General features: G+C 40.7%; 1 protein-coding gene across 2 annotated transcripts; it reads left to right on the forward strand.

Moving 5' to 3' along the window:
• Positions 1-974: 974 nt before the first annotated feature.
• On the forward strand, positions 975-24,246 carry LOC131894875 (zinc finger protein 431-like). Of its 2 annotated transcripts, none has more exons than XM_059245209.1 (4): positions 975-1,156; positions 20,299-20,425; positions 20,621-20,681; positions 21,810-24,246. In XM_059245209.1, exons 1-4 carry the CDS (start codon positions 1,058-1,060, stop codon positions 23,344-23,346), a joined length of 1,824 nt encoding a protein of 607 aa, XP_059101192.1. In that variant the 5' UTR covers positions 975-1,057; the 3' UTR covers positions 23,347-24,246. The 2 variants fall into 2 exon arrangements, with proteins under 2 accessions (XP_059101192.1, XP_059101193.1); XM_059245210.1 differs by lacking the exon at positions 21,810-24,246 and adding an exon at positions 21,234-21,776.
• Positions 24,247-25,949: the final 1,703 nt, after the last annotated feature.

A 25,949-nucleotide genomic window follows, 5' to 3' on the forward strand; every position in this document is an offset into this window, starting at 1 on the left:
CATCCACGTTGGGCGCCAGTTTGCCCCGCCTGCAGGGCTTCAACGGGTTCTCGACCACCCTAAGGACGGAATGATAGGGACAGGAGATACAAGGAAACACACCAAGTCTGGATTCTGATCAAAGTGCAACTTTATTTTTCTCCAAGAGGGTTTATATAGTTTCTGCAGGGTAGGGGGAGCAAGAAGCTGTCATCTGCATAAGGTGGGGCAAGCTAAGGATATTTGCATAGGATGTTTACAGGGTGAAAGTGTCAAGGGCTCTGCCTCAATGTCCTGTTGCTAGGCAACCTGACTGTAAGATGATCTAGTTCCCTGTCTTATGGGGGTCTGTATTTTTCCACTAACTAGAGATTCTATCCTTGTCCCTGACACACATACATGTCAAAAGCAAGATGCATAACTTCTAGAAGATATTTGAAACTAGGTCTCTACGAGTTTGACAATCTGCCTAGGCTTTGAGCGGTTTCTCTAAGGCCCTGCTGTACAGAGCAAAAACAGAGCTCCATCTCTAATACTGGGAATATGCTTGGGAGAGGTGGTAGTGGTCTGGGGCCAGGGTCTTTGGAAAGGTATTGCTTCAGATTCTGAGAACCCAACACTTTCCACACAAGAGGCTGTGGTTATCAGTCTCCATGCCACTGTAGATTTTGTTTATAATGTTTTTGAGTTACTCTGTGTGCCTCTGGTGCAACATTGTCTGACTAGCCTCCTTTTGAATTTGTGTACTTCCTTTTAAAACTGGACCCACTGATTCACATTAACAAGAGACTTGCCGTTGAATTTGGCACAAATCTCCAGTCAATCTGGAATAGGTCTGTCCTTAGATTGGATGCCAAGGCTGGGAACCCCTGTGCTGTGTTCCTTCTGCTCACCTGGTCCTGTCACTCAGGCCTCACTAGCCAATCAGAGCTTCTAGCGGACCTGCCAGTCAGATGGGAGGGTTCTTCCGGGAGCCAGGCTTACAGGCGCAGCTCTTGTGAGGAAGTCGGAAGTTGCGGTTTGCGCTGCACCTTGGGCTCGGTTGTGTAGAGAGCTGGGTCAGCTCGGTAGCCCCACCATGGTGAGCGAGTGGTTGCTCTCCACAGATGGGGAAGAATGGTGGGCCAAGACGAGCGAGGGGCTGCTGTCCCCAGGAAGAGAGGATTGGCCGGTCATGGTGAGTGAGGGGCCGCTGCCCCCAAGCGGGGAGGAGTGGCTGGTCTTGGTGAGGCGAGGGACCGCTGCCCCCTGGCGGGGAGGAGTGGCTGGTCGTGGTGAGTGAGGGGCCGCTGTCCTTAGACTAGGTGGAGCGGCCTGCTGAGGCACGGGGGTGGTTTTGGTGCGTCCTCCCCTGCCTGGGTGGGAGCCAATGGCCAGACACAGAGTTCCGCGTGTTCCTGCCTGGTCCTGCCTGGTCCAGCGTGGTCCTAAGTGGTCCTTGCAACTCCCTGGGCCAGGCTGGCAGCCTCTGAATAACTTCACTCCTTGGGCTGTGTCTGTGCAGAGCATTGGGAGTGGAACTGAGCTTAGAAATATCCTTGTTTGTAGGAGGCTGTGGGAATATACAGCAGGTGACAGCGCGCGTTTTACAGGTGGACCCACCAGATGTATAACTCTTTGTTGGGGAGTCCCACTAGGGAAAGTCCATGATGGAGCCCCACTAAATAAAATCCACGGGGTGGCCCCATTAGGTAAAGCAGTGGGGTCACTGCCTGTAACTGACTGGTTGTTTTCTGTCTGTAACTTCCTCATGTGCCGTTACCACCTTACCTCCTAATAAGAACAGCTGTGGAGGTTTTTTCCCCCAGCCCTTTGGTAGTGTGTTTTACGTCTTTGGGCACACTTACAGTTGTGGATGGTCGGGAAGTTGATTTCTGTTTAAGCTGTATAATTCTGATGTATAGAAGTAATACCAGAATATTCCTCTTTACTGACACAGGAAAGTAACAATATTTTCATTCTCAAAGACGGCTAATTTTAGACTTGAGAACAGATTCAATCAGACTAAACTGCCCCTGTGGAAAATACACAAAGACTAATTCCCAGGTGTTGTTTATTGCTAAATCAAGGCTAGGCTGTTTACATTGAGACATGGTTCTTTGCAGTCCTTCTCTTTCTGCTCTACCTCCTACTGTTACTGTTTAGTCCTGAATTTCAATGTTGTTCTCCATCTGGGAAAAAGTTAAGTGCAAGGCCAAGTGTATACTCTCACTGGCCGGTCTTTGTGTCCCTACTAGCCTGAGAAAAACTGTGTGACTTCATGTGTTATGAGAATAGGTTGGGCCTTGAAAAATGTAACAAATAATTGTCCAGAGTTTGGCTAAGGAAGGAACAGCATCATTGTAGGGATGAAGCTGTGCAGAATGTGAGTAAAGTGTATGTATGCTGAGTGAGAGATGAAGAAGCAGCCTAGAGAGGATGAGAGAATGAATTAATGAGAGAGTGAGTGAGCTAAGAGTGAGTGAATGATATAGAAGAAGCATGTGTGTGTGTGTGTGTGTGAGTGAGTGTGTGAAAGAGTTGCCGCTACATATAGGAACTGTGTAAAGAGCTGTATGAGAGCGTGTAGGAGCGGTGTAAGGTATTACATGGTGAGAGAGCTATGTATATGAGATGTATAGCTATGGCCGTGTGGAGAATTATAACTGTGTGGAGGCAAGGAAGAAGACACTACATAAAAAAGAAAAGTAGAAGAGTAATGTATGTAAAAGAAAGATGTGCAGACATGTGAAAATAGATGTAACTGTGTATAGAAGTGTATGGCCATAAGAAAGATATGTAGCTGTATGTACAGAGTGTAGCAATGTGGAGATTTGTAACTGTGTGGAGACAGAAAGAGTCAGAGACCATTTTTAAGATGAAGTAAAAGAGAAAGCATGTATGCTTCCTTATTTTACCAGTCAGTTAGACAGAGACTTATTCTTAATTGCCCTCAGATAAAAAGGTTTCTTATCCCTAGCTACTCTGAGGCATTTCTATTTTACTACCCTAGAGCAGTTTGGCAAGTTCCTACCTGGTCCTGCCTGGTCCTGCCTGGTCCAGCACGGTCCTGTTTAGTCCTTGCATCTCCCTGGGCCAGGCTGGCAGCCTCTGAATAACTTCACTCCCTGGGCTGTGTTTGTGCAGAGCATTGGGAGTGGAACTGTGCTTAGAAATATCCTTGTTGTTAACATCACTGTGAAATGCTGGTGCCTATAGTGCTTATATTGTCACATGTGGAGAGAGAGACATCACCAGATTTGCCAAACTCAGAGAGCACTGGCCTCTCTAGTATCTTCCAGAAGTTCTGTACTTTTAACATTTAACATTTAGGTTTAGGATCCATCTGGAATTAACTACGTGGAGCTTGTAAACACTATCTCCTGTGTAGAGTAGCATTCCACTGCTAAACTGTGATGTAGAAAAGTAGAATTGATGGTATAAGGATTTACCAGTTCTTAGGAGACATTAAGTCACATAAAGTAGAATTTAGCTGAGGGAGGGCTGCATCCCAAATACCCCAAAGATAAGTAGTATGCTAACCATGCCTGTTGTTAGAAATTAGTATGGTAAGATGTAAATGTTTGTTCACCAGGATTAATCAGCTGTTAAGCTACATTCCCATAACAAATGAGACAAGCCAGATTTACAAGCTACCTAAAGGCCCACCTACCTTCAAAGGCCTCTAACATGCTGCTTAAGGAGCCGTTACAGGGTCACAACCAACATCAAGTCCTGGTGTGCTATGAAGGTATTATAATTCTTGAACAGCTGCATCTCCCGCCTTTTTGAAAAGCAGTTTTGAGTTAAGGTCTCCCATATTGATTGAGGTGTACTTGAACCTTTTCTGCTGCCCCACAGGGCATTGCCCTTGCTAGCCTCCTGACTAACCACCCTAAATTCTTGGATTATAGGTCTGCAGCACATCAGAGTTCTAAACTTGCCAGTTTGAGCCACATAGTAGGCTGTCCATTGCAGAACAGGGAAAGGATTTGTGTGTGGAGCATGGCTTCTCCCTTCAGAACAGAAGAGGAGGAGCAGTGTACTGTGTACAGTGCAGGGGGAAACAGACTAGACAATAGCTAGATCCCAGACCGAAGTTGAAGGCAGTGAGCTGCAGGCCTCTCCATTACAAAGAAGGACCTGATGGGACAGGGTGAGTGATTTTCTGTGTAATTTCCCATCATGCATTAATTCCTTCCATGTGAAGGAAGACAAACAGAATTGGTGGATGCACAGTTTAGGGAGGATAGCTTGAGCTACTAAGTATTCAGTTTCCAATTAGCAAAATCTCCCATGCAGGTATGTGCAATCCGGGCTGATTCAGTTAAGTCAGCTCAGTGGTTTGAGAGACAGGCTGTTGGCTGTAACTCCATGTGTCAGCTAACAGCCCTTAGTGGCTATGGGACAAAGTCATACACAGTGTCTTTTTAAGGACATTCTCTCTATCAGGGAAGTGCCTGCTCTGTTTCAAAGTCAGTATAGCTAAGTGTTTTTCCAATTATTTTTATCATTTTAAAAAGTCAATTATTGGTATCATTTTTAAAATTTTTTTCTTTAAATGCATTGCTGCTATGTAGCAGGAATCTTAAAAGTTCTTATTAATAAAATCAAACCTGAGCCAGTTATTGGGGTGAAATGCTGCATGGTCAGAGAGACAGAACAAGCCAGAGCTAATCTCACCTGGTCAACTTCTCAGCTGGTCTTGTTTCCTCAGACTGGAAGCTTCTGTGTCCTCATCCCAATGGCTCTCAGCTGAACTGCTGCTCAAAGCCTAAAAGCTTAACCAGCCAAATGCTTCTAGTTTCTGGTCTTCATGCCTTATATACCTTTCTACTTTCTACCACCACTCCCTGGGATTAAAGGCGTGAGTCACCATGCCTGGCTGTTTCCAATGTGGCCTTGAACTCACAGAGATCCAGAGGGATTTCTACCTCTGGATTGCTAGGATTAAAGGTGTGAGTGCCACCATTTTCTAGCCTTTGTATCTAGTGGCTGTTCTGTCTCTGACCCCAGATAAGTTTATTAGGGTGTACAATATTTTGGGGAACATAATACCACCACACTGCTATAATCTCTGTGTTTCTTTTTTTCATGTATATTTTTTTTGGTTTAAGAATTTCATTCTATTTTTTTCTTAAGTGCTATTTATTTGTTTATTTATATTGATTTAGAGCAGTGGTTCTCAACCTGTGGGATCTCAGCTCCCTTTTTGGGGATCAAATGACCCTATCAGAGGACTGGCCCAAGACCATTGGAAAACACAAATATTTATATTGCAGTTCATAACAGCCAAATTATAGTTATGAAGTAGCAGTGAAAATAATTTTATTGATGGGTGAAGGGGTCACCACATCATGAGGAACTAACTGTATTAATGAGTAACAACATTAGGAATGTTGAGAAACACTGGTTTCATCAGTGCCCCATGTAGCTCAGGCTTGCCCTGCTTTATATAATTAAGAATTACTTTGAACTCCTAATCCTGCCTCTGCTGCCCAGGGCTGGAAAGGCAGTCCTGCAACTCCTTCCAGGCTGGGTCTTGACTGGTCTGTGGGAATGAAAAATAGACCAGTGAATGAATATCCTCCAAGTTCTCTAGATTTTATTGTGAACTTACAAATGAAGTGTGACCTGTGTAAGAATTGCATTCACTGAAGAACTGTAAAGCAGGTGTAGTCACAGCACAGTAAGGGATGGGCAAGAAGGCAGGAGAAAGCTTTCCTGCTTTGACAATAGTTGACATTAGCAATGAGTATTTAGGGAATCAATTTTAGATGACTGGCCATTTCTTGTTCCAGAGACCAGACAATCAAGAAGCTGGATAAAGAACTGAACTTATCATTAAACCAAATTATTGTAGTTACACCAGTTCGACCTAAATAGAAAAACTGGATAAAAATGATGTGGCCCTGCCTATCATGACTGTGTTTTCCAGGTTTAAGATGATAACCTCGAGAGAAATGGCATGAGTAGTACTTGGTGTGCTCTAATACAAATCCCTAGTCTCTGAAGCACATGGCCATAAAGCCTGTTTCAACTTTTTAAGATTTTTGGGGAATGGTGGGGGGGATTATAATTACACTATTTCCACTATCTCTTTCCTGCCTCCAAACCCTTCCATAAACCCTTCTTTGTATTCTAACTCATGGCCTCTTTTTGTTTAACAACAGTTACTGTTTGAATGAAACCTGTGTTTGGTTGAAGGATCTCCCAGGTATGAAGCAAAGGGTTGGCTGCACTGGACATTTAGTATGTAATGGAATGTGTACACATAGGACCCTGTGCCTTGGAAGGGGAGCAGGAAGTGCTCTGGGTGATTGGAGGGTTTTACTAAATTACAAATTTCCCAGACTAGGGACCTCTCTGTCTGTAGGATGGAAAAGCAGAGCTGGGAAGGTCTGTGCTGTCTGGTGAGGCCTAGCTGGGTGATACTAGCTAATGAGGAACTCTGGGAAGGCTTTGCAATCAAGAGTACCAGTGGAAGGTAGCTTGCAGGTTCTTTCCAGACTTCTTCTCTGTTTCTGATATAGGGAACTTTGAGGGAGACCAAAGGCCATGTCATGGTGAGTGTTGGGGCCAGTGATCCCAAACTAGGAGGAGCACTTCTGCTGAGCTGTCAGAGCGGCTCTAACTGGGAGTGACCATGAGGCAGACTGCAGCTCTCTTGGTCTATTTGGTGACCTGGGCAGTGGAAGACTTTCCTCTGAGCCTCTCTGGATGTAGATTCCCTGGGAAGGACAGGGCTTTGCCACCATGGTTATGGCAGGTTGTAATGCTGTGTCCAGTGTGCATACACAGACATTTCTTTTGGTGTGCAGTGGAAAGACAGATTGGAAAACTGAAGGTCTGGTTTCTAGAAGTAAGTTCTGACCATTGCATTCCACATTCAGATTTGTCTTATTAATGTTACAAATAGTTGAGCAACTGGTGGAAAGATAGTGATGTGGATCATCCTTCAGCAATACATGATTAGAATGCTTTTAACTTTCTGCTACCACAAGCCATCATGGAGTGATTCAGTAAAGTTCATTTCCAGGGGACAAAAGGAGTTTCTGATGTGCAGAGATTTTCAGATGTGCATGGTGTTGGACAGGTAGATTGGGCAGATTCCACATCTTGTGCCATAATCCATGTGGCAGGAAACAGATTTTAATTTATTCTTCTGTTGTTCTGGGATTGGGTATCAGTGGGGCTGAGTTTACCAGAAACCACCAGGAGGCATGAGGGACTGCAGAGCCATAGCTGTAGATCACCTCCATTTGCAGTGAGACCTCTAGAGCATGCAGCTTCTCTCTTTGGGAGAAATATGAGTAGCTGGAGGGTCAGAAATATAAAGTTTAAGGGTCACTTTGAGTTAATTTTGTGAAAGTTGTGAACCTGCATTTATTTAATTTCTATACACAGAGAATCATGGGTAGTTGGGTAACATTGGTCAAGCCCACACTTTTCCTATCTGAGGTTCCTTTGGCCTATTGATTCAAAATTGATTATATTTCTCTGCCATTGTTCTTGGCTTTTTCTCTCCATTCCCATCATTCTTTCACAACTATTGTACACATTCTTGATTGTTGTAGATTTGTGGTAAATATAGAAGTCATATTGTGTCAATCTGTGTACTATTTTTTTCATAATCCCATTGAGCATTCTGAGTATTTTCACTGTGAAAGTAGCTTTGGAATCAGCTTTCCTGCTATAAATTGTTGGTCATTGACATTGGATTCTATTTATGTCAATTTATGATGCATATTTACCATACACAACATCTTAATACTGATGCATCATGTTCCCAAGGATCTTTTCTTTCCATCTTTATTTATTTTGGCTTTGTTGTTGTTAATCTGTGGAAGACTTTTAGTTTATTGGATACAAAGTACTATGGGTCATGGCAGGTAGCTCTGCTCATATTCTTCTTGGTGATGACCTGAGTTCACATACCTACTACTCCAGATACATGACATCTGATACCCTCTTCTTTGTGTGTGTCACCTGTGTAAATATGGAAGACATTTTCTCTCACATACAAACATACACACCAAAAAAAAAAAAAAACTAGCAATAAACTTGTTTTCAAAAGTGTGTGTGACTTATAATGCAATTAGAGCAAAATAAGTTGCTTTAGGTACACTGTTTCATTAAATATCTGTTATCTTGCATTTTGTTTTAAAAAGTTTTCCTTTCCTCACTCTGATGCAGACTTACATCCAATCATAAGAAATAAAGTGCTGTTTAAGTGATCCTAACAGATATCCTTTTCTTTATCATAGGAGAATCAGATCCTTTTTATCTACAAAGTTAAAACGTCATTTTCGGAAAAATGAACTTTTGCCAATTTTTGTATTCAGAAATTTTATGTTTTGTGTTCCTTGAGTTTTTGTTGGTTTGGAAACTTTCTGTGGAGAGATGATTTTGTTTTTCTCTTCTTGATCTTAGAGGCTTGCCTCTTCCTATTTCCTGGCATATCTGTTTTGCTATCTTCATGTTTGGGTTTTTGCTGCTTAAGTAATTGATATGGTTAATACATTGACTTTGAATCTTTAAAGACTCCTTATATATTATTGTCTCTTTTTCCTAATTATCCTCAGCTGCCAACATGACATAGCCTAGAGTCATTTGAGAGAAATCAGTTGAGGGTGTGCCTAGATCAGAATATCTGGTTGTCATGTCTGAGAGAGTTGTGTTGATTGATGATGGATGTGGGAAGGCTCCTCCATTGAGTTGGCAATATCTCTTAGAAAGTGGTCCTGAACTGGACAAGAGAGGTATCTGAGCATGAGACAGTGACAAAGCAAGAGATAAAGCCAAGCAACAATGTTTCCCTATATTTTGCCTTCAGTTATTAGCTTGAATTTTTATCCTAAGCTTCCACAACGATGGACTGTGTGTGATCTAGGGGTATCAACCAAATAAACCTGTTCATTACCTGAGTTGCTTTTGGTTTGAGAATTTAAACACAACAACAGAGAAGAAATTTAGAACAACAACAACAACAAAAATGGTACCTCAAAAGTGATTTTGCTGCTGCAAAGGTCCTGGAATGTTGACGTTTGGAGAAATGTTGAAGATATCAGAACTTTAGATGGCAAAAACCATATAAAACTGGACACAAAGCTTAATTGGCTGTTCTTGTTGGACCTGGAAGATGGGAATGTTGAATGTAATGGAAGGCAGTGGAGGTCAAGATCATAGGATTTTGGTGGTAAATAGGCTTTTGCAGAGAACCATGGAGTTTAACCTGGCCTACCTGCCTTGAGAGATAGGTCATAGATTTTCAGGTTTGAGTCCATTGCTCCTGGGGCACAATGTGCCTTCCAGTTTCTGAGAGAGACTGATGCACTCCCTCAGGCAGTGAAGCATTCAGGCTACTTTGTGTTTCTCTTCCTTAGATGTCAAGGAAGCATTGATGCTTCACAGGACAATTGGTCTTAGCTTTTGCATGCTGGGGGTTATATGCTGTGTACTCCTCTGAATAGTTACAAATTAGTGTCATATCTGAGGAGCTAGGTTTACTGCTTCATTTGGAGTTAGAAAGGAAAGAGTTAGTCAGTGAGAGCTATATAACCGAGGCTGTGGAGACTGAGGGCATTTGTTCACATCCATTGTGCCATTCATACGTTGTGGGGGTTGATGTGGGTGATTTAATAACCAAAACACAACAAGTGTGGAGTAATGGTAATGAAATTTGGTTGCTTGTCAGGATTACTCAACTACATCTGAGTTACTCTGATCATAGCAGTTAGGATGTAGAGCCTAGAAAATGGAATTTTAAATAAAACTGTGTAATGTGGGTATTTATAATCTGCAGCTCTAGAGAGTTTCGCAGAAAGAGGAACTCTCACCTTGGCATAATGTGGAATCTTCACACTAGAGGTATTATTTGCTAGTACATGTATTCTGTATTTTTTTTAAAGTTTAAGGACTTCCCTATCACCTTCCTCTTTTGTGGATGGTATTATAATTCATATGCATCTTAAATTCTCAACTTTGTCCTGTGGCAAAGGCATCTAAGTAATATTTAGCACTGCATAAATTTCAAACTGGTGTTAGCAACTGCATAGACCAATGGATATACTGGATTTGGGTAATTATAGTTGCTTTTGCTTTAGATAAAATTATTTTAAGCACTAAAATCTCCCCACTCATGAAGATGACCTGAGATGGTTCAGTGGTAAACCTGAGTTAGTTCTTGTATGTTTGAAAAGCAATCACACAAGACAGTATATTTGTACTGACTTTAGGTACCAACAATTGTTTTATAAAGTTTACTTACATGTATTTTTGAGATCTTGAGATGACTCATCAGGTCAAAGTGTATTGCTATACAGGTACAATAAACTTGTTCCTGGGAACCCATGGTAGAGAGAACCAAATCGTGAAAGTTGTCCATTGGCTACTACATATGAGGTATGTACCTCTACTCATATATCAAACAGACACACAGATCACACACACACACACACACACACACACACACACCCTCTCACACACACATACACAAATACATATACAACATGCACATAAACACACCACACACACAAATACACACACACGCACACACATACACTACTCAAACACAAACACATACATGCACACAAATACACGCACAAACATACACACAAACACACAAACTTCACATATCATACATACTCAACACACACACACACACACACACACACACACACACACACATCCCATACACACAAATACACAAACACCAACGAAAAAATTTTCAAAAACAGTATTAGTATTTAAAGAACAGGTGGGGATGGTCTGTAACATCCACAAGAGACATAGACAGGGGAGAGGAAGCTGCAGCTGGTGTTTTGTTACAGCACTAGAGGCAACCCTGAGTATTGGCAATTGATAAAAAGAGGGGAACATCCATAAGCAGCTTACCTGATCCCATACCCAACATCTTAATAGTGATTCATCAGAATCCCAGGGATCATTTATTTACTTATTTCTTTATTTAGGTTTTTGGCTGTTGTTAATCTATGAAAAACTTATAGTTTATTGGGTAAAAAGTACTGTGTGGAGTGGCCAAGTCACTCAGCAAGTATTCTTCTTTGGGTTGACCTGAGTTCATATACCAACAGTCAAGTGGGGAGGGAGGCTCATAGCCACCTGCTATTCCAGATCCTGGGGAACTGAGACTCTCTTCTATGGTGTGACAACTGTACACACATGGAAAACATTGTGTCTCCCTCTCACACACAAACATACATTAAAAATGAGGATAGACTTGTTTTCAAAACTACTTATGACTTGAAAAGCGATTAGAGCTAAACAAGTTGCTTTAGGTGTATCGTGCAAATCATACAATGTTTATTTAAAAATCTGTTATCTTGCATTTAGTTTGGAAACATTTTCATTTCCTCACTCTGATGCAGACTTACATCCTATCTTCACTCATAGGAAACAAAATGGTTTCTAAGTAATCCTAACAGACATGCTTTTCTTTATCAAAAGAGAATGAGATACTTTCAGTAGTCAAAACTATTTTCTACAATGTAGAAACATCAGAAAGCTTCAAGCAAATCTATCTAATTTTGTTTGAACAGCCCTCCTTACCCTACCCATTTTCTGTTATTGGCAAAAGAGAGCACACACAGGGAGTGATAGTCAGTGATTTTTTTTATTTGATTTTGGTGAGACTCTTGTAGCTCTTGTCTAAGGGACCATGTTAAATTTGTAGATCTATCTTTGTGTCTCCTTTTATCAGTGGTGCCATCTATTTTGTGTGATTTTATTAGTTATAATCTATTATTGATGTTTCTCTGAAAATGATGGACCTTTACTTATTTTTGTATCCTGGAAAATTACTATATTATGTTATAAGTTCCCTGAGTTTTTGTTGATTTGGGGACCTCCACTGGAGAAACAGTTTTAGTTTTCTCTTCTTGATCTTAGAGGCTTGCTTCTCCTCATTTCTTGGCATATCTTTGTTTTCCAGTTGTTACTATCATCAGTATTTGCATTTTTGCTATTTAAGTTATTGATGTAGTTAATACATTTTTTTAAAACTTTCTTATATGTTATTGTTTCTGTGTCCTAGTTAGTTCCAGGTGTCAACATGTCAGAGCCTACAGTCATCTGAGGGAACATCATTTGAGGATGTGCCCCCATCAGAATGGCTGATTGCTATGTCTTTGAGAGAGTATGTTTATTGATGATTGATATGTGAAGGCCCTTCCACTGAGGGTGACAATATCCCTAAGAAAGTAGACCAGGCTTCTATACAGAGTATGATACAATGACCCAAATAAGAGAGAAAGCCAGGAAACAAAGTTTCCCCATGTTTTTTGCCTTCAGTTGCTTATTGCAGTCTTAGGCAACCAGCCCTAGGCTGCAGGCAGGGCTCAAAGAGAAAGCCATAGTATTGCAAATCTTAGACTTTTTTTCCATCTGAGGAGTTAGGAGACATAAACACTCACACTTATTTTCTTGGTAGTTACTTTTATTTATTCTCTCATGTTAGCTCCAAATCTCTTTGTTCTTCACAGCTATATATACCCAACAGAATCTTTCATGTTGAATATAGGAGTTATATTTTAAGGTCACATTCCATTTCTTAAGTAAATGATGAAAGACAGAGTCCTCCCAACAACACACATGCAGTAAATCTCAGCTTCCTAATTGGTGAGCTATAACCTTGCAGCTGTAGCTGCAAAGAAAGAACCTGTCATTTTGTTATCTACCTAAAGAGATAATCTTATGAAGGTTTTTAAGAGTTACTAAACTCCTTAGGAGTCTAAGAGAAATAAGGAAATCATATACTACATCTTATATTTCTGAGTGTAATAAACATTTTAAACTAACATTTTGTGATTACTGAAAATGCTGGGCTTTTTCAGATTTAGAGTGTTTACAGAGAGAGAGAGAGCTGTGTCATAAATGCTTTGGTTGGAATTCAGGTTTACCTTAATTCTCTTAATATGAGCTCACTACAGCATTCTCCAAGGCATAGTGACACTAAGAGCACTTTAAATCTTAAAATATATTTTTCTGTCTTGTGTGTAACTTTAGACCCTATAAAAGGAAGCTTGCAACTCTCTCAGGGCTGTGAAGTCAGAGAGGCTGGCACAGCAATTAGATTGCTTTACACCTTTAAACTTGGATCAACAAATTAGACAGCTGACTATTAAGTCTCAGTGAACTAGCCTGCTTTTCCTGGCAATGGTTTTCCTTAAAAAAACATCAATAAGGCACCTGGTCTAGTCTAAAGATACTTTGAAGCTTTATGTCAGCTCATAGTATACAATTTTCCTGGCAGCTGGGGAAAAATAAGTATTTCCCTAAGTCAACCCAAACTGTGATAAAAAGCAGGTCCTAAGTATCTCACAGTCTTCAATGGAACAATAGGCCTAGTTATGAAACATATCTGTAGCTTAAGTTGTCCTGCCTGGCCCACAGTCAGGATATATCTCTTTCACCTGCCAGTCCCACAGCCTCTCAGACCCGACCAAGTAAACACAGAGACTTATGTTGCTTTCAAACTGTATGGCCGTGGCAGGCTTCTTGCTAACTGTTCTTATAGCTTAAATTAATCCATTTCCTTTAATCTATAGCTTGCCACATGGCTCGTGGCTTACCGGCATCTTCACAAGCTGTTTCTCATCGTGGCGGCTGGCAGTGTCTCTCTGACTCAGCCTTCCACTTCCCAGCTTTATTCTCCTCCTTGCCCCGCCTATACTTCCTGCCTAGCCAACGGCCAATCAGTGTTTTATTGATTAATTAGCAACACATTTGCCATACATCCCACAGCACTTACCCCTTTTTTTTTTCCAAAAGGAAGGTTTTAACCTTAACAAAGTAAAATTACATATAATTTGGGAATTTGGGCGTAGCTTCTCTTACTACTTCCTGCTGGAAGGGGGCGCTGTATCTTATGGGGAAACAAAGAAAATTTTAGAATTATGGAATAGTCCATGAGGCTGTATCGTCTGAGCCAGATGCCTTCAAACCATTCTGGATGTTGGATCATCTGGGCCATGGTGTCATTGGAGACCTTCAGGGGGTCTTGGCTGGTCAAACCTGATGTATCTTAATCTGGAACAAATCCATAGCCTTTGGATTTCTGTGGGAACAAAATCAGAGACTCTTTTCCAAAGTAACATATCCTTATATCCAAATTTTGAAGTCAAGGTATCTTTGAGATATACATTTTGACATAACTCAACATCTTTTACAATCAAATGTTTCTCTGCAGTTAAAAATCCAAAAGACAACACAATCCAGATTCTCTGTGTAATATCCATTTTTACGTGGCTTATTTTTTATACTACCTTTACTGTCTCTTTAATGACTTTATTTTTTTAAAACTATGTATTTGTTTCTATAACTCTATATATCACCTTTTTTGTCTCTTTCAAGCCTACGTATCTTTTACACACATTGTAAACTATTACATCTGAATCTGTCTTATTGTTAATCTATTGCCTTAAACTGCAGCAGCTGTGGCTGCTGGCTCCACCCACCTCAGCTTCCCAACATGGCTACTTTTTCCACCAGCTCTGGGAGCTATTGGGGGTCTATGCTTTTAGCCAAGCAGCGTGTAGTCCAGAAACCTCTTTTTTTGTTTTGTACCTGCAAAGTCTAAATCCACCACGCAGCTTAATGTGCCACTTGCAGAGGCCTGATTCCCGCCATACTGCAGGTTGAGCACGCACGCCAGGAACCCACCAGTAGCTGAAACCAGCAGCTGCTACTCATTTGAGAGAGACAATTAGGAACTATTTTTAGCTCTGTTTTAGAATCTTTTTTCTCAGTTTTTAGGTGGAAACTCTTGCCACCACGTTGGACGCCATTTGTAGCTTAAGTTGTCCTGCCTGGCCCACAGTCAGGATATATCTCTTTCACCTGCCAGTCCCACAGCCTCTCAGACCCGACCAAGTAAACACAGAGACTTATGTTGCTTTCAAACTGTATGGCCGTGGCAGGCTTCTTGCTAACTGTTCTTATAGCTTAAATTAATCCATTTCCTTTAATCTATAGCTTGCCACATGGCTCGTGGCTTACCGGCATCTTCACAAGCTGTTTCTCATCGTGGCGGCTGGCAGTGTCTCTCTGACTCAGCCTTCCACTTCCCAGCTTTATTCTCCTCCTTGCCCCTCCTATACTTCCTGCCTAGCCAACGGCCAATCAGTGTTTTATTGATTAATTAGCAACACATTTGCCATACATCCCACAGCACATATCCTAATATTATTTCTATTCATCAAAATTATACAGCTTAAGGAGAAATCTTCCTGACAATAAACAGATATAAATGCCCAATATGGAATGTATTTATGAGATAAACACACTATAGTATAGGCAGTGGGGTATTTCCCACACCATATACATCATATCAGACAGCAAAGGTACAGTAGAAACAAAAGATATTTTGGAGTCTGTAATCTTGTGCCCTTGCCTAAAATGGCATTGATACATTAGAGATTTTTCTCTTGGTGGACTGACACCTGCTGCATCTCTGATATGGTCACCAGCAGTGTCTAGTTTGAGTTTTTATCCTAAGCTCCCATGATGACGGATTGTGATCTGACAGAATCAGCCAAATAAACCCATTCATAACCTGAGATGTTTTATTTAGAGAATTTAATCATAGCACCAGAGAACCAAGTTAGAACAAAAATGGCATACAAAAAGTGATTCTGTTACTGGGCAGAACCTGGGAATGTTATCTTTTGGAGGAATATGGAAGATATCAGGATGTTGGATGGCAAAAGTGATAGAAAGCTCTACTCAAAGCTTAATAAGCTGCTCTTGTAGGACTTGAATGTTGAGAGTAATGACAGACAGTAGAGGTCCAGGTCATAGTATTTCAGTGGGAAATAGACTCCATGATGAATGAAGCTAGAAGTCATTTGTGTGATCTTTTAGTCCCAAGCCTTTCCTATTATGCCCATGCCCTGAGAAATTGAATACTGAAGAATTAAAAAATAATGGGCTGATTTTTTAGCTGGAATATTGAATCTCTTAGATGGCTATTACTGATGAGTAATTCAGGACTACAATGAAAAGAGCAATAAGTGGGGGCAGAAATAAATAAAAAATCTGTGGATTGTAGGGAAAAACATGCCTGTGTAGTTTCAGATGGTGATCAAGTGGTGAACAGAAGCAGGAACTTTCAGGGAGTTTATCACCATTAAAAAGATGGCCCTTGCTCTACACTGGAAGCCAAACAAGATGCCCTAAGGTTAAGAATCCATCCTTCTACATCTTCAATTAATGGAAGGGTTAGACAAAGTGATTCCTAGTCCCAGGAAGCAACTTCATACAAAATCTACTGCAACTCTCATCCAAGCATGACAGGGTCCATCACAACTTAGAAGCCAAATTTGGGGGAATCTTTGATGTTGTACTAGTTGTGGAAACAAGAAAGACGCAAAATTTCAGGCCATGGATTCTTAGTCTGTGGTTTCAGTTCAGCATTGTTGCAGGCATCTGTGTTTGGCAGAGTCAGAGCCCCAGTGAGAAGACTGTGATTGTTTATAGCATGATGCTGTGAATATGAAGCCTGGGTTGTATTTTGAGACCATAAGATGTTGAGATAGTCAAGCTCTGAGATATCTGCCACAGAGAACTGCATATAGGGAATGGAAGGAACCAAAGAGAGATGTTTGAGAAGTTGCAGGAAACTGAAACCCCATGTGTCTGACAGAGAACTACAGGATTTGTTTTTTGCCCTCCTGGGTTTCAGTCTTGCCTTAGTTCAATCTTCCCTCACTATGTCCTCATTCCTCTCTTTCAAGATGTAAATTTGTATTCTGTGCCATTGTATGTTGTAAAGATATAACTTGTTTTCTGATTTTACAAGATGTCACAGTCAAGCAATTGTCTCGAATGTCAGAAGAGATTTTGTACATTTGAACAGTGTAGAGGTTGTTGCAGACTATGAGGATCATTGAAGTTAGGCTTAAAGCATTTTCATCTTGGGATGACCATGAGCCTATAGTGACCTGGGGCAGAAGGTAGTCGGCTGTGTGAAAAACCTCCCAGATAGATCATGTATTTAGACATGTGTCTCTCCTTGGTGGCTCTCTTTGGGGGTATTTGTGCTTTACTTAGGAGGAGCCTTTCTGGATGAAATTCCTCATTGGGGATGGGAGATGAGTATCTAATAGCCTCAACCATTTCTTGTTCTTTGTGTCTACTGTGTTGTCATTGAACCTGATCAGCCAGCTTCCTTCTTGTGCTGTCATGACTTCACCATCATTATAGACTCTGTCCCTAAATCACATAAGATACAGTTGAAGCAATTGCTGTTCAATGCTAAACCATTTTGCTAGCTTGCTGTGGTTTTTTGTTTGTTTGTTTTTTAAATTTTACTCTTTTTGTTTTTGAAGACAGGGTTTGTCTGTGTAGCCTGGGCTGTCTTTCAAGTGGCTCTGTAGACTAGAATGGCTTCATACTCAGAGATCCACCTGATTTTGGCTCCCAAGTGCTGGGATTAAAAGTGGGCCAAAATTACTGGGTTTTGTTTTGTTTCTATATTATTGGGTGATGAGCCTGGAATGTAGGCTTTTACACATGTCAAGTATGTGTGTTGTGCTGAGCTTCACCAACATCTTTAATTTTAAAATTTGGCAGAGGGTATCATTCTTTTTTCCCAGGATGGCATGTATTCATGATACTAATACTCCCTGAGCCTTCTGAGTTATTGGATTGCAGGTGTGTGACATTCTTCCTGCCTGTTGTGTTTGCTTTGAATTTTTTAAATAAATGTGAGTCTTGTCTGTATGCATGAATATGCACCACACGGGTGCCTGGTTGTCACAGAAGTCCAAAGACTTTTTTTATTAAGAAAATTTTTCCATTCATTTTACACACCAATCAAAGATTTCTCTCTTCTCTCCTCCCACCCCCCAACTTCTCCTTCTCAACTCACTCCCTCACAAGAAGGCAAGGCCTCCCATGGAGAGGCACATCCAATAGAGGCAAGTTCAAGCCCCTCCCCCTGCCTCAAGGCTGCAGTAGGTCTCCCATTATAGGTAGTGGGTTCCAAATGGCCCACTCATGCACCAGGGATGTATTAGCGCCCCCCCCAAGCAGATCAAGCTACACAACTGTCTCACCATACAGAGGGCCTAGGCCAGTCCCATACAGACTCCACAGCCGTTATCTAACTTTCAGGAGTTCCCACTAGTTTGCTTTGGTCATCCCTACTGGTTTCCCCATCATGGTCTTAATACACTTGCTCATAGAATCCTTCGTCTCTCTCTTTGATTGGACTCCTAGAGCTCTGCATCTGCTTCCATCAGTCATTGGAGAAAAGTTCTGTGATGACAGTTAGGGTATCACTGGGGTAAGCCAGTTCAGTTCAGGTACCCTCTCCACTATTTCTAGTAGTCCAAGCTAGGATCATCCTTGGGGAATCTTGGGAACTTCCCTAGCACCTGGTTTCTCTCTATGCCTTTGATGTCTCCCTCTATCATGATATCTCTTTCATTGCTTTCCCACTCCATCCCTGTTCCAGCTCAACCATCCCGTTCCCTTATGTTCTCATTCCCTATCCCCTGGCCTCCATTGCCCCACCTCATCCCCAGTTTACTCATGGAGATTTTATCTATTTTCCCTTCCCAGAGTGATCCATGCATCACTCTTTGGGTCTTCCTTGTTAGCTGGCTTCTCTGGAGTTGTGGGTTGTAGCCTAGTTATCCTTTGCTTTATATCTAGTATCCACTTATGAGTGAGTACATACCATGTTTGTTCTTCTGCATCTGGGTTACCTCACTCAGTGTGATACTTTCTAGTTCCATCCATTTGCCTGCAAATTTTATGATGTCATTGTTTTTCTCTGATGAGTAGTACTCCATTGTGTATATGTACCACATTTTCTTAATCCATTCTTCAGTTGAGGGGCATTTAGGTTGTTTCCAGGTTCTGGCTATTATGAATAATGCTGCTGTGAACATAGTTGAGCATGTGTCCTCGTGGTATGATTGAGCATTCCTTGGGTATTTGCCCAAGAATGATATAGGAAGATTGATTCCCAATTTTCTAAGAAACTGCCATACTGATTTCCAAAGTGGCTGTATAAGTTTGCACTCCCAACAACAGTGGAGGAGTGTTCCTCTTGCTCCACATTCTCTCCAACATAAGCTGTCTTCAGTGCTTTTGATCTTAGCCATTCTGACAGGTGTAAGACGGTATCTCAGAGTCATTTTGATTTGCATTTCCCTGATGACTAAGGATGTTGAGCAATTCCTTTAGTGTCTTTAGGCCATTTGAGATTCTTCTGTTGAGAATTCTCTGTTTAGCTCTGGAGCCCATTTTTTAATTGCATTGTTCATTATTTTGATGTCTAGTTTTTTGAGCAAAGACAGTTCTTGATAGAAATTTAGAGGAGAGAGAAACAGAAAACACAGGATAGCCTCAGGAGGGCCTGGATCCTAATCTATTGGACCTCAACTGTCTCTGCCAAAGGGCTTTTAAAGGAATGCCAAAGGTGTAGACAATTCTGGAACATGAATATAGAACTGGAGTGGATGCATAACTCTTTGTAGGAAGTTCACTAAAATCTTTTGAGTTCTTTCTATCTTTTTTGTTTATTTGAAGGATCTTTGCAGGGGAGACAGTTTCTTAATATGTACTTCTGGCTGTGTTGGAACTGATTACATAAATGAGGCTAGCGTTCAACTCAGAGGCAGACTCACCTGCCTCTGCCTTCAGAGTACTGGTATTAAAGGCATGAGCCAATACACCTGGCTTGCCCATCTTTTTTTTTTTTTTTGGTAGTTAGTAATTGTTGGTACAATTTCTTTGATGTGTACTCAGTACTATTTATCTGTTTGCTTATCTCTCTATTTGTATTAATAGGCATTTCTCTAACAAGGTGATATCCCATTTAAAAGTGCAGAAATGACAGAGGTGACCCTCCCATTCAATTTCCTTTTAATGTGACTTGGTGATTACATTAGAACTTCTGTGTCATGGAATAATTGTAAGAAGCAGAAGAACTATATTTTCAAAGAAGTATACATTTACAATGTTGTCAGTATCATTTTCGTTTGTACATATGTGTTGTAGCCCACCTAGGTTTCCTAGTGGCTTTACCCAGCAGGACTGCATAAGAGGATGATTGGACCACAGGCCTGAGTACCAGGTATCTGAGATGGTCTGCACTTGGCTGTGCTGGGGGGAGGTCTTTTGCTCCACCCCTTGGCATGCCTTTAAAAGCCCTTTGGCAGAGACAGTTGGAGCCCAATAGATTAGGATCCAGGCCCTCCTGAGGGTCTTCTGTGTTTTCTGTTTCTCTCCCCTCTAAATTTCTATCAAGAGTACCCAGGGGAAAAATGGAGGTGGGATGCTCTCCCACATATGTATACTATATTTTAGAATGCAGTGACCTATGACGATGTGCATGTTGACTTCACTTGGGAAGAGTGGGCTTTGCTGGATCCTTCCCAGAAGCGTCTCTACAAAGATGTGATGTTGGAGACCTACAGGAACCTCACTGCTATAGGTAAGACTGAATTTTCCTTCACATTTTAAAATAAAGGGGTGATGTTTCTTGGTTATTGATACTCTTCTGTAATTATGATTGAAAGTGAGGAAGGATGATATGAATAAAATAGTCATGGTTCCAAGATTTACTGAAGATAATAACTTAAATTTTACACAATTTCCAATAATATACATTTTCTGGGATATATTTTAGGTTTCAAATGGAAAGATCATCATATTGAAGAACATTGTGAAAGTTCTAGAAGACATGGAAGGTAATTTTCATATGCAAGCTAATACAAATGTGCCTCAGAAGAAATTTTAAGGTGTCTGGAAGTTTAAAGAAAGCAACATTGTAAATAAGCACAGCTTAAAGTGCATTGATAATTGTTAAATTCTCACAAAACTATACCTCAAAGTCAAGTAAGTAAATTGTGTTTGCAATACTTTATTTTAAGAAAGGAGACAAGGAAACAATGCCATAACAGATATCACCATTTGAATCATAGCCTCATGAGAGCTATGCTGTAGAATTCTCAATCCATTTAGTTTCATATCACTCATATTACAAAAGGTATGCACGTTCAATAAGGGATAAGTATATGTTCAAAACCTTCTAATAAGCAAATAGTCTATAGTAAAGATCGTGTTACTCATATACTTGTTGGGACTTTGTAAAGTTTAATCAGAGGAGGGGTAGTTAGAGTCAAGAGCCCAGCAGTAATCATTGTGGAGAAACCCTATCTGTATATCATATGTCTTTGAGGAACAGAAAGTCAAACTGTGTGAATGTAATGTGAACACTTTTTATTTGTTATTCTTTCCAGGATCCAAGCCATATGAACATAGGGATATCAAAAGAAACAACAAACCCCTCTCCTTCTCAGAACAATTAGAAGATATGTAGTAGACCCACTTAGAATAGCCTTGTTGAATGTGATTCAAGTTTACAAGTAATTGCTTTTCCAGCTTCATTGAAAATACATCAACAATCTCACACTGAGAAAAGCCCTATGAGTACTAGGAATATGTAAATACTTCTGTTTGTCCTGGCTCACTTTGCAAATGTAGTATGACTCATACTATAGGAAAATTTATGAATGTAATATGTGTAGTAAAGCTTTGAGTTTTTCCAGTTCTGTTCAAATATGTAAAATTCTCATATAAAAAAGTTGTTATAAATGCGAGTCATATAATAAAAGCTCTTACCATCACAGGTATATTCAAAGATGCAAAATAACCCTTAATGAAGGGGAACATCAAGAGTGTAAACAAAGTGATAAAAATTTAAGATCTGATTTCTCTTTACAATTAGACCAAATTTGTAAAATTAATTCATACAGATATATTCAACAGTGTAACATATGTGATAAAGCTTTTACATGTGCCAATTATCATTGCAGGCATGAAAGAAGCCATACTGGAGAGAAACCATCTGAATATGCTCAAAGTGTTAATTCCTATGCATATCATAATCATCTTCAAAGGCATGAAAGAATCCATACTCGAGAGAAACCCTATGGATGTAATCAATGTGGTAAAGCCTTTTCACAACACTGGTATCTCCAAATACATAAAAGAGCACATACTGGAGAGAAACCCTATGAATGTAATCAATGTGGGAAAGCCTTTGCATGTAACAGTAGTCTCCAAAAACATAAAAGAACACATACGGGAGAGAAACCCTATGAATGTAATCAATGTGGTAAAGCCTTTGTATGTCACAATTATCTCCAAATCCATAAAAGAAAACATACTGGAGAGAAACCCTATGAATGTAATCAATGTGGTAAAGCCTTTACACGTCACTCTATTCTCCAAATCCATAAAAGAACACATACTGGAGAGAAACCCTATGAATGTAATCAATGTGGCAAAGCCTTTACACATCACTCTAGTCTCCGAATACATAAAAGGACACATACTGGAGAGAAACCCTATGAATGTAATCAATGTGGGAAATTCTTTATACTTCACTCTGTTCTCCAAATCCATAAAAGAACACATACTGGAGAGAAACCCTATGAATGTAATCAATGTGGGAAAGCCTTTGCATATCACAATTATCTACAAATCCATAAAAGAACACATACTGGCGAGAAACCCTATGAGTGTAATCAATGTGGGAAAGCCTTTCCAGGTCCCAGTCATCTTCAAATGCATGAAAAAACACATACTGGTGAGAAACCCTATGGATGTAATCAATGTGGGAAAGCCTTTGCATCAAATAGTAGTCTTCAAATCCATAAAAGAACACATACTGGTGAGAAACCCTATGAATGCAATCAATGTGGTAAAGCCTTTGCACGTCACAGTTATCTCCAAATCCATAAAAGAACACATACTGGTGAAAAACCCTATGAGTGTAATCAATGTGGTAAAGCCTTTGCATGTACTGTTACTCTCCGAAAACATAAAAGAACACATACTGGAGAGAAACCCTATGAATGTAATCAGTGTGGTAAAGCCTTTGCACAGCACAGTCATCTTCAAAGACATAAAAGCACACATACTGGAGAGAAACCCTATGAATGTAATCAGTGTGGTATAGCCTTTTCACAACCCGCATATCTTCAAATACATAAAAGAACTCATACTGGAGAGAAACCCTATGAATGTAATCAATGTGGAAAAGCCTTTGCATGTCACAGGAGTCTCCAGATCCATCAAAGAACACATACTGGTGAGAAACCATATAAATGTAATCAATGTGGTAAAGCCTTTGCATATCACAATTATCTACAAATCCATAAAAGAACACATACTGGAGAGAAACCTTATGAATGTAATCAGTGTGGTAAAGCCTTTGCACAGCAAGGTCATCTTCAGAGGCATACTAGAACACACAATGGTGGGACCTCTTCCCCTTTCCCTGGTTTTGGGACACCCCTCTCCCATCTGCCAGGACTGTGGACCTGGGAATTTCAAATGTACACCTAAAAGGAAAGCGTACACCCCCTAAAATTCCTTAACTCCATTTTCTGCCCATTACTGTACATTTTTTCTAGCAGATTTCTAATCAGTCAAAGGCTACAGACTGCTCCAACTGCTGCCTGCATGTTCCTAGTCCCAGAGGGTCCTATAAAGCCTGGACAACAAATGAAGCAGTCTGCTCTGTCTGGACTTGGTCAATATTTCAGTCTTTAGTGTTGCCAAGAATAGCCCAATGTCAGCAGGAAGTATCATGGATGATTTCAACATCCCTTGTCGCTCATTTGTTATCAACAAAAAGTCTGGGATGTTAAGTTCCTTACCCAGGACATATAACTGAGGTGCTTATTCATCACATCAAAGCTTGACCTGGCTACCAGGTTCTCCCAACTTCCCTCAGTCCCTACCTGCTACAGGGTATGGCTGAACATAACCTACCCTCTACATTGAACTCTCTACTCCAGGGGTTAGATTGCCCTTAAAAATGTTCTATTACTTATTGTATAAATTCTGCCCATGATCCTGATATGTATATTTTAATGTCTCCATATGTACTTTTGCCAGTTAATCTGGTATGAGGATCTTGATGTGTGTACATTTAAACAGGTTGCTACTGTCCTCTCAAAGTTAAAATGGTTTATTAATTGCTTTGATTACAATTTTGAGATCTATGTCAGCTTCAGTTACAGTTTTGGTTCAGCAGGTGCACACTGCTAATCAGGTGAACTCTTTATTTAGAAATGTATCATTAACATTGGTTACTCAGGAAAGGAGTGACCAAGGATTAACAGGTAGAGCTAATGCTTTAGAAGAAACCATTTTTTACATGGGGACTCAGATCCAAAATATTAAGACATGCTTAACCTCATGTCATGCTAACTATAAATGGATTTGTGTTACTCCTCTGCCTTACAGTAGATCAGAGATGTCCTGGGATCAAGTACAGCTCACCTATAAGATGTTTGAAATAGTTGTCAGCTATTAATAATATAGATACTCTTCATTCTCAGATTAGTGCTATTAGTCATTCTAGGCTACAGATATCCTCTGCAAAAGAGGTAGCTAGTTACTTCACTAATTCAGTAAAAAATTTTGTTCAAAATAACTCTTTATGGAGTTTTATTAGTTTGGGAATCATTAGAGGATTAATTATTCTACTTCTATTCCTTCTTCCAGTCATCTTCAGATGTTTAAGATCCACAGTATGCTCTGCCCAAAGTGAGATTCACACACTTCATTTAATCAACACAAAAGGAAGAGATGACCTTGTCCATGTTTGAGGAACAGCAGGTGTCAATTGACTTCAGAGTGTCAGCATACCAGGAGGAAAGTCTCTGATGGGTGAATTTTAGTAGGCAAGTCCCTGAGACCCCAGACCCCAGAGTGCCTTTTGCTTCTGCTGTGCCTTTACATGTTTGCCCCTGCCATCTTCCTTTGCTATCTGTCATGGTGTGAATGAGTGTGGGGAGATTGCATATCCAATCCTCATGGGGGTAAGGCCTCCCTTGGGTAATCAACATAGGCTGGCATACCAACTTGGGGCAGGACCAAGCCCCTCCCCCATGAATCAAGGCTGAGCAAGGCATCCCACCATAGGGAATTAGCTCTAAAAAGCCTGTTCATGTACCTGGGATAAGTCCTGATCCCACTGCCAGGGGCCCCACAAACAGATCAAGCCACACACCTGTCACCCACATGCAGAGGGCCTAGTTCAGTCCTATGCAAGCTCCCCAGCTGTCAGTCCAGAGTCCATGAGCTCCCATTAGCTTGGGTCCGTTGTCTTTGTGTTTTTTCCCATCATGATCTTGACTCCCCCCTTGCTCCTATAATTCCCCCTTTTCAGCTGAACTCCACGAGCTCAGCCAAGTGCATGGCTGTAGGTCTCTCCATCTGTTTCTTTCAGTCACTGGAAGTAGGTTCTATGATGACAATTAGGGTAGTCACCAATCTAACTACAGGGAAGGCTAGTTCAGGTACCCTCTCCACCATTGCTAGGAGTTATAGTTGGGGTCAACCTTGTGGGTTCCTGGGGATTGCCCTAGCACCAGGTGTCTCCCTAACCCCATAATGGCTCCCTCTGTCAAGATATCTTTCATTGCTCTTGCTCTCCATCCTTCATCCTTCCCCCAACATAGCCATCTCAATCCCTCATGTTCCCACCCCTCATCTTCTCCCCTCATTCCCCCTCCCAGTTTACCCAGGAGGTCTTAACCATTTTGCCTTCCTGGGGAGATTGATGCATGACCCTTTTAGGGTCCTCTACCTATCTTTTCTGGGTTTGTGGATCATAGCCTAGTTATCCTTTGCTTTGAATCTAATATCTATTTATAAGTGAGTATATACCATGTTTGTCTTTCTGAATCTGGGTTACCTCATTCAGGATGATTTTTTTTCTAGTTCCATTTATTTGCCTCCAAATTTCTTGATATCATTGTTTTTAACAGCTGAGTAATGCTCCATTGTGTAAATGTACCACATTTTCTTGACCCATTCTTTGGTTGAGGGGCATCTAGGTTGTTTTCAGGTTCTGGCTCTTAAAAATAATGCTGTTATGAACATAGTTGATCAAGTGTCCTTGTAGTGTACTTGAGCATCTTTTGGGTATATGCTCA

The sequence above is a fragment of the Peromyscus eremicus genome, chromosome 18 (genome assembly GCF_949786415.1).
Source record: "Peromyscus eremicus chromosome 18, PerEre_H2_v1, whole genome shotgun sequence".
Taxonomy (NCBI): Eukaryota; Metazoa; Chordata; class Mammalia; order Rodentia; family Cricetidae; genus Peromyscus; species Peromyscus eremicus.

What these genes read in the sequence shown, in the direction of transcription:
- LOC131894875 (XM_059245209.1), top strand. Translation starts at nt 1,058, where the DNA reads ATGGTGAGCGAGTGGTTGCTCTCCACAGATGGGGAAGAATGGTGGGCC. An exon ending in CAGGAACCTCACTGCTATAG is followed by an intron (nt 20,426 to 20,620) that starts GTAAGACTGAAT and finishes GATATATTTTAG; the next exon opens with GTTTCAAATGGAAAGATCAT. An exon ending in AGTTCTAGAAGACATGGAAG is followed by an intron (nt 20,682 to 21,809) that starts GTAATTTTCATA and finishes TTATCATTGCAG; the next exon opens with GCATGAAAGAAGCCATACTG.